We start from the raw sequence: 16,323 nt of genomic DNA on the forward strand, positions 1-16,323 counted from the left end.
AAATACTCAGGTGGAAACAAATATATTATATATATATATATATATATATATTGCTAATGCTTTAACCTCCTAAAAGGTACAATAGAGAATCAAGGTACAATAATGCTCAGTCTTTTACATGACACAGAGAGAAAAAATACATATTAAACTATTCATTCTCAAATATGCCATCCAGTTTAAAACCATTTGTTCTCAAACATATGCTTGACAAATAAACGTGAGCCTTCCTTTATTTTCTTCCTAAAACTGAAATACAAGAGGAATTTTGAAAAGTTCATTTTTTTCCATGCATCTTTCTTTCTTCCCGGGCCCCCCAAACTGATACTTGCTGTAAAAGGTTGGATTTACACAGCTGTTTTATAAAGCCATTGACACTTTAATAAAAGTCCAAAATAAACATTTTAATTTTTTTCCCAAATAACAAGTGATTGTTTGTCTTGTTTGCACTCGTGAACAAAGGCTGCGTAGCTGCAGTTGTCTGGCTTCTCTGTAATTTTAGGCCCAAGACTCAGCAGACGCTGATTAACCAATCCATCTACCATATGTGCAGAAAGAGACGGCCAGCCTCACTCTCCACAGGGAAAATTGGCATCCATCTTGGTTCACATGGAGATGTCCTTCTAATCTACAGCCGCGCTGGCGCGACAAAACTTCGATGGCCTGAAATACCTTTTGCTGGCTTCAGAGCGAGCTGCATGTGCATGATAAGAATGTATTATTTATAAGACCGCTGTTAGTAATGAGCTATTACACTAATGGCTCATTGTGTTTGGAATTTGATTTCAAATGGCATGGATCACACATTCTGATGAAAATGAGAAAAACATGTTTTGCCATTAGGAACAAAGATTTAACGTCCTCCAATTCTACAACCTGTTATATTCCCATCATTCATTCAGCGTGGTAACGGCTTACGAAAGTTCACAATTATAGACTACGACACAGCAAGGACATGTTGTGGAAGTGTCTGCTTTTTCCTTTGTGTTTCTTTCAGATAATTCGTTTGAGAAACACTGTCCTTAAATATGAATTTGTGGGAGTATCCAAGTGCATCTTTGTGTCTGTGTGTGCCTTCTGGAAAAAGAAATTGATTTAATGGACTTTTTTACTTGTGCAATGAAAAGACATTGATTGCTGGCTGTTATCTATCTTCCGGGAGACAGAGGTACTTTCTACCACAAAAGTGTTTTCAATTATCTTATGCTAGAGAACAAAACTGAACGTTTTGTTGTTGTCCTTGTCTGTCCTGTAAGGATCTACACAATGATACGTAAGGTTTAGGTTGCTAGAAAGCCACACCGACCGTGGCCTTGTCTTCACAAACAGGTCTATTTATAGACATGTGTGCACTGGATCGTTTATTCTTCCATCCAACATGCCCTGTGGTCACCCATGCCTTTTGGGTGGCCATATTCCTCATTGTGACCACTGTTGGCTCTGATCCTCTCCTCCTGGTGCCAAGCACATGGCTGACCTGGCAGGCTCTCCCCACCCGCAGGTCAGTAGTGCCTACTCGGACTGCTGCTGCCCACACCCTGGATGATGCCCAAACAGACGCTCGGCCCATCTGCCTCCAGGAGCCGCCCTTAGCCTCCAGCTGCCCTCCCCTGAAATCTCAGCTCGGAGTAAACACCAGATGTCAAGGTAAGCTGGGATGGTTATCACAAGGAACTTGGAGCAAAGTGGAGACTCCAAACTCCTCCAAAGTAGCCATCAAGCTGAAGAAAGTCCTCATGGCTCAAACCCCGTTAGTCAATCAATGGTCTCTCACAAGGCCCAGGCACAGCTTTCGGGCATTCCACACAAGTGGTCTACAGCTGCCATGGGCTGCCTCGGGAGGAGACAGGCTCAATGTACTTGGTCTGTTATCTGTGGTCAACAGTGGCAGCCTAAAGGCATGGGATGTCAGGAAATGCCCAATCAGCATTCAGGAGGAGGAAAAGAAAGCCTGTATTTGTAGCATTTACCAATTTCCGTGGTAGCAATACTCTCGATATGGCCACTTTCAAGCTACCAGAATGATGCCACTGATTATAGCGTTGGGAAGAGATGCACAGTAATAAGCCATTGTGTGTTATAGCCATGTTATAGAGACCATAGGCATTAAAAAAAAAAAAAAAAAAGACCTTCGAAATAAGAGTAAGACAATTGGAAGTGGTGAATTTCAAGTATTTATTAACTTTGTTTGAATATCATTTATTAAAATACACTCTAAGTATATGTAATTTTATTTTTAATAATGTCTGTGTTTAGCACGCAGCTTGCAAAGTTCCTGCAGATTTAACAATCAGCTCTCATGAGTCATCAAGATGGCGCCAGCGCACCCTTGCCCTGAGAATGTCCAGGGGGGCTGGTGAAGGTACTCACAGCATTTGTCGTGAACACAGTAAGGCTTCAGATACCAGATGTGCCCAGTTAGACTGGAGGTCCACTCCCAGATCATGTTTCTAGGGCTGCTTCTGTCTTCCATTTTTAGGTCGAGGTCTGCTGTGTCATCTCCACAGACCAAGAAGCCTCTGATGCCTGAGGCAGCCCAGCCTCTCGGAGGGGAGGGGGCTGGACTCCTTCTACTTTAGAAACACCGAAGGAACCAGCAACTGGCATAGTGGTTAAGGTGCTGAACTCCCACATGCCAAGCTGCCATTCGAGTCTCAGATGCAGCAACTTGACAATCACACCATCCTGAGTACATGCATGCCCAAAATCCTGAGAGAAGAAGGGAGTGTGATGTGGCCATCCCCTCAGGGGGTGGTTTCTCACTTTCTCTCTCTCTCTGAATCCCTCTGTCTCTTCTTTCTGGCAAGTGCACGTGCCTTATGACAAAAATCTAAAAAAAAAAAACGGATCTTGCAGTCTTGGTCCGAACTGTTGTATTCTGCCTGTGCCTTTGTTCTCACATTTACACACGCTGGAGAGATAGGGAGAGATAGCGAGAGACAGAGAGAGAGAAAGTGAGAAATCACCCCCCTGAGGGAATGGCCACACCGCCATCCCTTCTTCTCCAGTCTCCTCTTGGGATTTCGGGCACGCATGCACACGTGCCTGTAATAAGTTTTAAATCACTGGGCCTGGGACTTGAACTGCAGTCGACTGTAGGGGAGTCCAGCAGTGTAACCATTATGCCATCTGCTGGTCCCTGTTTGTTTTAAGTTCTTTATACAAGGGAACTTCAAACAGCTAGTAGAAAAGTAGAATTAAAATACAGAAATAAAAAATAGAAACTTTATTTCTCAATATTAACTGCATCAAATTCAAGACACTTTTATTGGCAATGCTACCAGCCATTTAGTCCATCCCTAAAGAACTGAGGGTCCTGGAAATTTGACTATGTCAAAATAGTCTTTTTTAGAACATTAATTGAAAAAAAAAAATAGGTGCCCTTTAAAGATATTTTTAAGATTAGGAAATGAAAAGAAGTCAGAAGGAGCCAAATCAGGACTGTAAGGTGGATGTCTAATGATTTCCCACAGAAACACTAGCAAAATTGTCCTTGTTTGACGAGAGGACTGAGCAGGACCATGGTTGCAGTGAAGGACTCTCTAGCGAAGCTCTCCTTGGTATTCTTCTCCTAAAGCTTCTGCTAACCTTCTCAAAACACTCTCATAATAAGCAGATGTCATTGTCCTTTGGCTCTCCAGAAAGTCAACAAGTAAAGTGCCTTGAGCATCCAATAAACTGTTGCCACGACTTTGCTCTTGGTTGGCCCACTTTGGCTTTGACTGGACCACCTCCACCTCTTGGGAGCCATTGCTTTGATTGTGTTCTCTCTTCGGGATCATACTGGTAAAGTCATGTGTCTTGTTTCAATTCTTCAAAGAAATGCTTCAGGATCTTGATCCTACTTGTTTAAAATTTCTATTGAAAGTGTAGCTCTTATCTGCAGCTGATCTGGGTACAACAGCTTTGGCACCCATCCAGCAGAAAGTTTGCTCATTGAAAATGTGTAAACTGGGGCCAGCAGGTGGTATGGTAGTTGAGACACTGAATTCCCACACTGTCGACCATAGTTCGAATCCTGGACCTGATGGCTTGATTTTTCACTCTCCTCCCGCCCTTCCTGCCCCAGACAAAATTTAAGAATAATAATAATAAATAAAACTTAAAAAAAGAGAAAGAAATGTGTAAACTGTGGGCCAACTGGTAGCCTATGGTTAAGGCAGCTGGATCCTACATGGCCAACTGTGCAGTTCGAGTCCTGGGATCTGGCGACTTGAAAAATACACCAGGCACATGTATGTGCATGCCCAAAATCCTGAAAGGAAAATGGAAGAGTAGGGATTGTGGTATGGCCACTCCCTGGTAGTGGTGGGGCTATTTCTCACTTTCCCTTTCTCCCTCTCTTTGTCTCCCCAGCAAGCCATGTGTCCCATAGCAAAACAAAAAGAAAAAAGTGTCAACTGAGCCAGTTGAGATGTCTGTTGTGTTGGCTATTGTTTCTGCTGTTACTCATCGGTCTTCTCCAATTAAGGCACGAACAAATTATTTTTTTCCTTATAAATTGTAGATGGCCTGCTGCTGCCAGCACCATCTTCAATGTTTTCATGTCCCTTCTTAAAACAAGTTATCTATTTGTAAACTGCTGCTTTTTGGGGGGCATTGTCCACATAAATTTTTCATAAAGAAGTCAATGACTTCACCATTCTTCTACCTAAGTTTCCTCATAAATCTGATATTTGGGGCTGGCTCCACTGCCTAGCAGTAAGTGCTGTACAGAAGCCAGATCCCACATAGTGAGTGAGTGCAGTTTGAATCCTTGGCCTGGTCTGCCTGAAACACACTAGGCATTCATGCAAGTGCCCGAGATCTGAAAGAGATAGCGAACAGGAGGAAGGGGATTATGGTATCATCAGACCCCATGACAGGTGCTCATCTCTTTCTCTTCTGTCTCCTCTCTGTTTTACATGCTTACACTTTATCATGAAAAAATAAATTAAAAAAAGAAACACTTAAAAAATGTTGATGTTTGGTCTTGCTTAAATTCATATTGCTCTGATAGGGCCTCTTTTCAAACTGTTGTCTTAATCCTCTTTACTGCCTCAAACTAGAGCCTGTTTAGACATGTTAAACAAATGAGTACAACTTTTATTTGGGTATAAAAATATCAAAACATGTGCATAGTTTTTTCATAAAATAGACTTCTGTGAACTTTTTCAAGCCTGTTCTATTCATTCATTGAATCTCAATGTTCAGGCAAAGATGACCACAATAATGTTTTTCTTTTTTCAAGTAGGTTTTTTTTTTAAGAGAGATTTTTGCTATAGGTCATGTGTGCTTGATGGAGACAGAGAAATAGAGAGACAGAAAGTGAGAAATCGCACCCTAGGGGGGATGGCCACACCGCAATCCCTTCTCCTCCAGTCTCCTCTTCGGATTTTGGGCACACATGCATGTGCACCCAGCATGAATTTTAAACTTTTTGAAGCCACCATGTGTAATTTGCAAAAGCGCAGCACAAAAATTCATTTAAATCAAGAAATTGTGGCTTTCACAGCCATTGCAGTACATTGAGCTCCATAGAGACAACGCCGGGACAAGTGAGAGTCGGACGGGCACTGGACTACTCTGTGCCTCGTGGAGGAAAGATAACTCAACATGGGCAAAAGAGATCCTAAGAAGCCGAGAAGCAAAATGTCATCACATGCATTCTTTGTTCAAACTTGCCGGGAGGAGCACAAGAAGAAGCACCCAGATGCTCCAGTCAGCTTCTCAGAGTTTTCTAAGAAGTGCTCAGAGAGGTGGAAGACCATGTCTGCTAAAGAGAAAGGAAAGTTCGAAGATATGGCGAAGGCGGACAAGGCCCGTTATGAAAGAGAAACGAAAACCTATATCCCTCCCTACAGGGAAAATAAAAAAGAAGTTCAAGGATCCCAATGCACCCAAGAGGCTTCCTTCGGCCTTTTTCTTGTTCTGTTCTGAGTATTGCTCCAAAATCAAAGGAGAACCTCCTGGCCTATCCATTGGTGATGTTGCAAAGAAATTGGGAGAGATGTGGAATAATACTGCTGCAGATGATAAACAGCCTTATGAAAAGGCTGCTAAGCTGAAGGAAAAATAGGAAAAGGATATTGCTGCATACCGAGCTAAAGGAAAGCCTGATGCAGCAAAAAAGGGAGTTGTCAAGGTTGAAAAGAGCAGGAAAAAGAAGGAGGAGGAGCAAGACGAGGAAGATGAAGAAGATGAGGAAGAAGAAGAAGATGAAGAGGATGAAGATGAAGAAGAAGAAGATGATGATGAATAAGTTGGTTCTAGCGCAGTTTTTTTTTCCTTGTCTATAAAGCATTTAACCACCACCACCACCACCCCCGTACACAACTCACTCCTTTTAAAGAAAACAATTGAAATGTAAGGCTGTGTAAGATTCGTTTTTAAACTGTACAGTGTCTTTTTTTGTATAGTTAACACACTACCAAATGTGTCTTTAGATAGCCCTGTCCTGGTGGCCTTTTCAATAGCCACTAACCTTGCCTGGTGCAGTATGGGGCTTGTAAATTGGCATGGAAATTTAAAGCGTGTTCTTGTTGGTGCACAGCACAACTGAGTTATATATGGGGATAGTAGTTTTTTCATCTTCAGTTGTCTCTGATGCAGCTTATACAAAATAATTGTTGTTCTGTTAACTTAATACCACTCTGTAATTGCAAAAAAAAAGTTGCAGTTGTTTTGTTGACATTCTGAATGCTTCTAAGTAAATACAATTTTTTTATTAAAAAAAGAAATTATTGTCAAAACAATTTTATTGTCAACAATCTTATTGTCAAAAAGAACTTTTTAAATAACTATTTTATTTCACTTTATTTATTTGTTTTAATTTGACCAGAAAGGGCAAGAGTAAAAAAGAGAGAGGGAAAACAAGAAAGCAAGCTGCCAAACCCAGGACTCAAACCATGATCGGCCATGTGGGAGCCCAGCGCCCCTAACCATCACACCATCTGCCCACCCCCCCAAAACTATTTTTTTTAGTTTGTTTATTTGTTTGTTTGGTTGGTTGGTTGGTTGGTTTTTTGCCATAGGGCTTGTGTGTTAACTGGAGAGAGAGAGGAATCATCCTCTGGGGTGGATGGCCATGCCACAATCCCTTCTTCATTCTCTTCATTCTCTTCCTATATACCTGGTGGAATTTTCAAGACACCAGGCCCAGGACTCAAATCGTGGTCAATCATGGAGGAGTCCAGTGCCATAAACCACTATGCCACCTGCTGGCCCCATCAAAAACAATTTTTATCCAAGCTTATATAAAAGAACTTCAAAAAGTTCATAGATCAATGGAATTAAGGGCCAGTTGATGACATAGTAGTTAAGGCTGCTGGATCCCACATGGTCAACGGCACAGTTTGAGTCCCAGAGCAGGCACCTTGAAAAATATGCTGGACGTGTGTGTGTTTGTATGTGTGTGTTTGTGTGTATACGCTCAAATTCGTGAAAAGAGAGAGAAAAGAAGGAGAAGGAATTGCAGTGTGACCATCCCCGAATGGGGTTGCTTTCTCACTCCCCATTCCCTTTATCTCTCTCCAGGAGAGCATATGTGCCCTCTGGTAAATTTAGAAAGAGAGAAAAAAGACAGAAAGAAGGAAGAATAAGGAGGGAGAGAGGGAGGAAGAGAAAGAAAAGAAAGAAAGATGAACTTAAAGTACAAGTTTATTTTGATGCAAGAAATTATAAAATTCATGTGTAGTGTTTTTATAATAGGCATTTTCTATGAATATTTTGAAGGCCCCCTTGTATGAACAGCTTTTAAAGGCCTTTGCAAAGAGTGGTCTCTTTTATTTCTCAGTGATGCAAGACCATCTTAGCTCATACTTGAATTGCTTTCCTTTCTCCTAGAAGACTCCTAAGACTATCAACCGAAAGCTGACCTTGTGGTCCCAGGTTTTGGGTTGGCTGAAACCAAGTCTGGCTCTTTTCTCCATCTCTTTAGAAAATGTGGACCTCCAGGTCTCCAGCTGCCAAACCAGAGAGTAGATGTTCTGCCTTTGGACCCAATAGGTTGGGCCTCTTGATTTTTTTAGAAAAGCTAGAAATTCCAGTAGTTATACACTTTCCTCATTTTCATGTTCATTACTAACTCCACAAAATTTAATTATATATAAGTTGAATGAAATCAGAGGACACACTGGACAAATCCAAATAGATATTCCACAATATAACTGACGTGTACTCTTCAAAAAAAGTCATCATCATGAAAGCTAAAGATGGGCAAGGGAGTTGTTCCAGACTAAAAGATACTGAAGAGAAAGGGCGCTGGAGTGGAATGAATGACTCGGACTGTCTTCTGCCATGAAGGACATTACTGGGACTGTCAGTAAAATATGAATTAGGTTTGTAGGTTAGATAATAGGATTATAAGAATATAACTGCTTGACTTTGATCACCGTGCTATGGTTAATAAGAGAACATACTCCTTTTTAGGAAATATACATGGAAGTATTTAGAAATAAAGGAGCATTATATCTATAACGTACTTTTAAATGATTCAGAAAAAAAATGTATTCATGTAAATATCTAACATTACATGTTTGAATTTATATATAGATAGATAAATCAGAAAGAACAAACCAGAGAACAGTAAAGCAAATAACAGTAAAATGGTAACTTTTAGGGAATCTGGATACTTATAACTTTTGTATAAGTATGAAATTATATCCTAGCAAAAGTTAAAAAAAAAATACTAATCACTTTCCAAGGAAAAGAAAACTCATTGTTCAGAAGAATGCTGCTTTGTGACTGATCTCTGGGATCTCAGGACCCTCAGAAATGCCTCCCTACAAAGGAGGCATCTTTTCTGTTCCTTCTAACTCTAACCCCTACCTTTAGGGACAGGGCAAAGAATCGACAGCAATCTGAACATCTGGAAGAACTTTGTAAAAGGAAACCTACTCCAATACCACTAGAGAGATACAACAGTTCAGAAGCTGGCCTGGCCAGCCACCTGGAAGGGCAGGGGAAAAGAGGAAAAAAGGGCAGGGTGTCCATCCAAATCAGAAGCAACATCACCCATTCCTATCACTTCTCTCGCTAAGCGTACCCCCAGGTGGGTTAGACACCAACCTCGCACACCACAGCATGATTCTCTTCGTCTTGAGCTTCTATTAGTTCAGCCAGGAAGTATTCACCATAAGTTTCCTTCAGAATTGTGTCATGGCGCAAGAATATTGGCATGAGGTCGTCATGATCTTCCACCCTGTTGAACAGAAAGGTTTATATTCAGTGTCCATTTATTTGGGTTCCTTCAGTGGGGCACCCATTGTGTACCAAACCCTGTTCTAAGTGCCAGGGATACAGCAACACAAAATAAGCTTATGGTCTAATAGGAGAAACAGATGATAAATATGTAACAACTTTAAATCTTAGTTTCAAACATTCCAAGTAGGGTGTTTTAGTCCATTATTTGCATTGCTAAACAGAAACACCTGAGACAGTGAATTTAAGAGAATAGAGGTTTACTTGCAAAACTCCCAGTTCTGGTGCCTGGAAAATCACAGGCATAGGTCTACAGTGTGACTGATGAAGGCACATTAGGATGGTGGGTAACCAGCTCTCATGAGAACTACCCCCTTTTCATGAGAGCCAGAAATCACCAGGTCTCACAGACATCACTAATCAATCCATGAGAGTGTTGTTCTGATCGCCACCCAGTAGGCCTTACCACTTCACAATATCAAATCCCAAAACATCAAATTTTGCTGGACAAGACTTTATACAGATCATAACATTCCCCAAGGATCAAGCCCTTCTCACATATAAAATCCAATCATCCCATTCCAATAGTCCCCAAAGTCTTAATATTTCCAGCACTGACTCAAAAGTCCAGTGTCTAAAATCTCATTTGAGACTTAAGACAAACTCTTTCTAGCCTGTGAACTCAAAATGAATTACATACTCTCAAAATACAATTGCAGAGCAGGTGCAGTGCAGACCTTTCCAAAATTTGACCACAAGAAAGGAATGACGGCCCCCAAGCAAGTCTGGAACTCACGTGGGCAGATATTAGATCTTGAAACTCAATGTGCTGCACCCTGCGGGGGTTAGGCCCAAAGCCTTCTCCTCTTGCCCTGTTGAACTCAGCCCGTGATTCGCTTCTCTCCAGCTGGAGTCTCTTGCCTGCACTTCTCCTTGGCTGGTCCTGCACACTGTAGCTGTACAGTTCTGAGGTCTTCAAGGGGGCTCCCACCACTGCTGCTCCACAAGGCATAGCCCTGATTGTATTCTCATCTCTGACCCTGGAGCCTGAAGAATTATCTCCATGTACACGCCACACACGTCTGCTGCTTGGATGTTCCAGAACAGAAGGTGGTGCTGCAGACTTAATGGCAGGTGCAGCTCTACCTGGGACTGAAACGCAGCACAGGCTGGGAAATGCTTTACTGGGATGCGGAGAGCAGAGTCCAGAGGCATGGGACAACAAGCCCATGCTAGGCCAGGCCCCTGAAACCATTCTTTTCCCCTAGGTTTCCACGCTTGTGATGTCCTTAGAGCTTTATTCCCATTTTCTTGACAATTATCTCGTAGATCCCTTCTAGGCTGGCTAATCTTTTTAGCACCCAGTATCTTGGCCATACTTTCCTCTGCCAAACATACTTTTTCATTCTTTGCCGCATGGCCAGGTGTAAAGTTTCCAAATATTTTGTTCTACTTCTCTTTATTGTAAGTTCTATCTTTCATCGTTTCATTGCTCTCTCACTTCACTAGGTGCAGTTAATAACAATCATGCAGTTCCTTCTATATTTTGCTTTGAAACTCATTTGCCTTATCTTCATCACTCTCAAATGCAAATTTAACAAAGCCTTAGAACATAAGCATTTTAAAGCAGTAAAATCCATTGCTTATAGTGTAAGCATAAGCTAACACCAGCTTCCAATAAAATTGTTCTCATTTTCCTTTCAAATATCTTCTATACAGCCTTTACTGTCCATATTTGTATCAGTGTTCTGGCTAGCACTTTTTTGGGGGTAGGTTTTTGCTATAGGACACATGTGCTCAACAGAGAGAGACAGTGAGAGGGAAAGTGAAAAATCTTCCCCCAGGGGGAACAGCAAATACTGCAACCCTTTCTCCTCCACTCTCCTCTAGGGATTTTGGGCATACACGCACGCACGCACGCGCACACACACACACACACACACACACCGCAGCCCACCACCCCGTCTGGCATGCCTTTCAAGCCACCAAGTCCAGAACCCAAACCACAGTCACCCATGTGGGAGTCCAGTACCTTAACCACCACACTATCCTATCCATTGGCCCCCTGGTCACCACAATTTAACCAGTATCTTAGCCAATCCCTAAAAAGTTTCCGTTCATTTCTAAACATGATTTTCTTCTGAGCCTCCAGTAGAATTCAGGCTCTTCCTTGCCTTCTCCTCCTCATCCACTACCTAGTTAAAAGCTATTTCCATATTTTCACACATCTGTAGCAACAAAATCCTGCTGTCTTAATCATCCCATGATATCTTCCAGTATGTTCTCTTTGATGCTTCCACAGTAGCTCCAGCTATTATGTTTTCAGTAGGTATATAAGGCTCAGGGCTTTATCCAGACGGTCTGCTGCTATCCTTCTCACAGCAACCCCAGGAGGTAGGCATGGCCATTTTCAGTCTACAAGTGGAAGAGAGCCAGGCTCATGGGAATAATGAAATGCTTTGCCTGAGATGAGAGAAATAGTTGGCAGTAGAGCCATGATAGGAGGCTTATCTTCATACACTATATATTAAGTTGAAGATGAACTTCCTTTATTGTGAAAATTAGTAGCAGGGAGTAAAACAGTTGAGAGGGGAGTCTTTGGCTCAGGAGTCATAGGTCATTGTCCAGTTAGCCCTGACCTGACTCCCCCCCCAGCACTGCCTATCCATCCACAGTCCCACTCCTAAGTTGAAATATTTTAAATCATAAGCCAGGGGTTCCTGACTCTCTCTCTCTCTCTCTCATTCTCTCTCACTCCCTCTCTCATAGATGAAAGACATAAATAAACTTTGGGGGAGAAAAAAATAATATCTGTGGGCCAGCCCACGGTGCAGTGGTTAAGGTGGCTGGATCCCACATGGCCGACTGTGCTGTTTAAGTCCTAGACCCAGTGGCTTGACAAACACACCAGGGAAGTGTTCATGGGTGCCCACAATTCTAAGAGGAGGGAAAGATGGAGGAGAAGACTGTGGTGTGACCACGCCCTACGTGGGGTGCTTTCTCACTTTTCCCTCTCTCCCCCATCTCTGTCTCTCTCCAATGAGCACATGTGCCTCCTGGGGGGGAAAAAAGTGTGTATGAAGTCTTATTATCACTATCATTACTATCCTTAGTAGGAAGGACCGGTTAGGACAACTGGAGAACACCTACACTACATCAGTGGGTAGAATGAGTGTCCTATGGTAGAAGCTTGAATCACAGCTTTAGCACCCCCTTCAGTTCTGTAGGTGTACACTCCATTCTACCCACTATTGCTAATCATTTGAAAATGCTGCCTTCCTCACCCAACTCCCTTCCTCAAACTCTGGAAAGCTCTCTATTTTTATTAGAAGGGCACAAATTCATTCATCTCCATCTTGTGTGTATTATTACCCATAATACACACAAGTTGACCTATAACATTTTTGTCCCTAGAAGGAGACCTCATCATCTTCCATCCTTCCTGCCTTTATTCCTAGCTAGTGTTCCAACCCCTTGCCTATTCCAAATTCCAGTACCCTTCAAAGTTCACCTCTACTCCCCTTCCCAGGAACTCAATGGTAGGATCATCACTGGGTATACATATTGTCCAGTTCTGGTGTTAATTTCTTATGGCCAAGGTGTGGCATCTTCCCAGCCAGGGAATATGCTCTTTGGGGATACAAGGGACTTCTGCAGCAGTTCTGTAGCACACAGTGTGGCCATGATAGCCAATGTGCCTTTGCTGGGACCCTATCAAGGGTCTTGAGTATGGTCACTAAGGCCACAGGAATGCATCTGGGATGTCTGAATCCGCAGCCCCACCTGGTGGCTCCACAGCCCCTCTACTTAGCTGTCTCCATTAGACTGACCAGGAAACCAGCAATGTCCCTTCAAAGCCAAGTCTTGGTTTCCTCATCTAACAAAGGGGTGGAGATAAAGGTAACTTCTAGGACGTAATGCACGATACAAATTACACACTTGAGCCCTTTCTCTAAAGAGCATAAACTCTCAGCAAGGGCTTCTTCCACATGAGCTTTCAGAAGCTCAGCTGAAAGAGCCTAGAAACTTCTGCTGCCTTCCAGAAAGGAAGAAACTCACTTAACCTGCCAAAAGCAGGTAGCTTTTCTCTGTAAAAGACCTCGATGCTATTGGCTAAAAGTATGTGTGTGCATGTGTGTGTGTGTGTGTGTGTGTGTTTATAGTAGGTGAGAACAGTCAACAAACCCATTTTAAAACAGTTTTCCATAAATAAAAGGTTGTATCAGTACTTATTAATAGACATATTGATTTTTAAATAATGGGAAATAACTCAATAGCCTAATCGCTATAAGTGGATCAAGACAGCAATCACAGAGGGAACTCCCACATCAACTGTGTGCCATGAAGTTTATTTATGTGATGGATACAAAATACTCCACGTACACAAAAATCAAAAATGCAGATACAGACCCAAGGCCCTAAGCATAATCATGTGTCCTTAGTGGTCCATTCACAAAATTATCTATAATCACACCTCAACAGTAATCCTTCTGTGAAAAATAAGAAGAAAAATGAAAATCTTGGAGTTCTGAAGAGTCTCTCCTGTAAGCCCTTCCTCAAAATGAATAAAGAGGAACTTGTTCTGCTAAATGCATTCCTTGGGGTAATTGATAATTTATGATCTTGCATCAGCCCCCGGTGCTAATGATAAAGTATGACATCAGCCTTGCATACTCTCAAATGGCATGTGACAAAGTCCAGCCCCACAGAAACAAAACACCACAGCTATGGAAAATAACCCATGCTGTAAAATGCCTCAGTGTGAGTGCTCTGAGGCAACGTGCACCGCCTTTCAGAGTCCGATACCATAAGAGCCACGTCTCACGTGATCCTGGCACTGCACTTCCACGGACCCAGCATCTGTGCCACTCAGTGTTTCAATGGTGATACTATGCAAAGATTATAGCTCATCAACACAGAGCACGATGAAAATAACACCTTTCCTTGAGTGAAAAAAGGTTCCTTTTCTCTTCTATTAAGAATATGGAATTTGCAATGGTTTCTTTGCCAACAAGGAACTGATGCACACCTCCTCGACTGGAGGCAAGCTGCCTGTTAATTTCCCTCTAGGACTCTACTATATAGGTGAGCCGTCAGGATACTGAGGTAACCAGGTAATCTTAGGAGTCACATGTCACCAAAAGACCCCCACCGGCTACTAAGAAGAGTTTGTGGTATCCAGGAACAACGATATGCTTGTTTTGTTTTTAATGATGTGCTTGTTAACATAATCAACTACCAAAATTTTATTTTAATTTATTAGGAGGAAGCCAAAGGTCTATCCCACAGGGGCCGATTGATTAATCTCTCACACCCACATGTCCACCAGGCTCTGAAAGCCAGACCAGAGGAAAATGGAGTTGAAAAAAATCAAGAAAATCTACAGCCTCTCAAGGCCACCTCACTTGGGGAATGGGATCTTCTACACCCAGCAGACGGCAATGCTCAGGGTGATCTGGTGACTCTTGCTGGCTTCTTAGAAGGTGGGGATGAGGAAGGGACAAACTCACTCATCATTTCCACCAGTCAGGCAGGCTTTCAAGGGGCTTCATAAAGCCCCAGAAACCACAAACTCTCCCTAGTAGCCAGCGGGGTCCCTTGGTAACACGTGACTCGTAAGATCACCTGGTTACCTCAGCATCCTGACTGCCCTCCTATATAGTAGAGTCCTAGAGGGAAATTTACAGGCAGCTTCCCTCAAGTCAGGGGGATGTGCATCCCTTCCTCGTCGGCAAAGAAACCATTGCAAATTCCCAGATGGAAAGTTCACACACAAGGACTGTCACGACAGCCGTCTCAGAGCCACCGTGGCATTAAAAAGTTTAGCACAATCTCCTCTTTCCTGTCTGACAGTATTTTTCATATCCAGAGAGGATTTGCATTTAATTCCCTATTCCATACCCCTAAAAATGTATTAAAAAATACTTTTGATGTCACTTTAGATGCCATAAACATATATATATATATATGTGTGTGTGTGTGTGTGTGTATGTGTGTGAGAGAGAGAGAGAGAGAGAGAGAGAAGGAAAGATCACCTGCATGCATGTATTTTAAGGAACCAAAGAAAGGCAAATATTCCCGGAGAAGCGTTTCATGGCAATGCTGAAGAATGCGATGGGTTCTGGTTAAATCTCTTACCATGAATACTGCCTCAACATGGGGTAGGAGAACTGACCGCTAGCATGAATTAGATTTTGCTTTTTATTCAGACATGTAAAACAAAGCGCCTTTTTCTTTCCAAGATCTCTTGTGACCTCTAGTGGTCTCTCTTCAGGAAATTAAATCCATCATTTCTAAACTATCTGTTGTAGAACTTTAACATGGCTTTTGGAGCCATTTAGCATCTAGATCTTGGAAAATGTCATGATTTTTTAAATTATGAACACTTTTAAATCCGATTTTTTTTCATGTGCTTTAAGTGACTTGAAAGCATATTCGAGGCCAATTATAGGTCCCCATCATTTATAAAAGTCTATATTGGGACCAGCAGTTAGCATATTGGCTATGTCGCTGGACTCCCACGTAGTTGACAACAGTTCGAGTCCCAAACCCAGTGGCTTAAAACTCACACCGGGCGTGTGTGCGTGCGTGTGTGCCCAAGATCCTGAGAGGAGAATAGAGGAGAAGGGATTGCGGCGTGGCCATCCCCCCTGGGGGGTGATGACTTCTCGCTTTCTAGCTCTCTGTCTCTCTCTGTCTGTCTGGCAAGCACACGTGCCCTATAGCAAAAACTTCTCCAAAAAAAAATCCATCTTACATGTCACTCTTCCTCCTGGACTATTAACCTACTTTTGCCGGATTACTTACCAGGACTCAACATCATTGATGAAATTCTGTAATTATTTTACCCTTTTCTTTTAATGTTTTAGGATACTAATAACTTAAACATCAGAAAGTTTATCCATATGAAATTGCTCAAGTCAAATTTAAGTGGATATTAAAAAAAAAAAAGTGGGTGGGACAGCAGGTGGCATAGTGGTTAAGGTGCTGACCTCCCACATAGCCTAAGTAGTTTGAGTCCCAGACCTGGTGGCTTAAGAATCTCACCAGGCATATATGCCTGCATGCCCAAAATCCCAAAAGAATGGAGAAGGGATTATAGCATGGCCATCCCCTCCAGAGAGTGATTTCTCAGTTTCCCTCTCA

The 16,323-nt window shown here is 42.3% G+C and overlaps 1 protein-coding gene across 1 annotated transcript in view; it reads right to left on the bottom strand.

Annotated features, from left to right (window-relative positions):
* Positions 1-16,323, bottom strand: part of CFAP61 (cilia and flagella associated protein 61) — a 389,757-nt gene that overhangs the window by 335,767 nt on the left and 37,667 nt on the right. The window contains exon 7 of the mRNA XM_006163629.2: positions 9,046-9,178. Within this exon, the coding sequence (XP_006163691.1) occupies positions 9,046-9,178 (133 nt within the window). The remainder of the gene's footprint in view (positions 1-9,045; positions 9,179-16,323) is intronic.

Source organism: Tupaia chinensis, unplaced genomic scaffold, assembly GCF_000334495.1.
Source record: "Tupaia chinensis unplaced genomic scaffold, TupChi_1.0 Scaffold142716_1, whole genome shotgun sequence".
In the NCBI taxonomy this organism is placed as follows: Eukaryota; Metazoa; Chordata; class Mammalia; order Scandentia; family Tupaiidae; genus Tupaia; species Tupaia belangeri.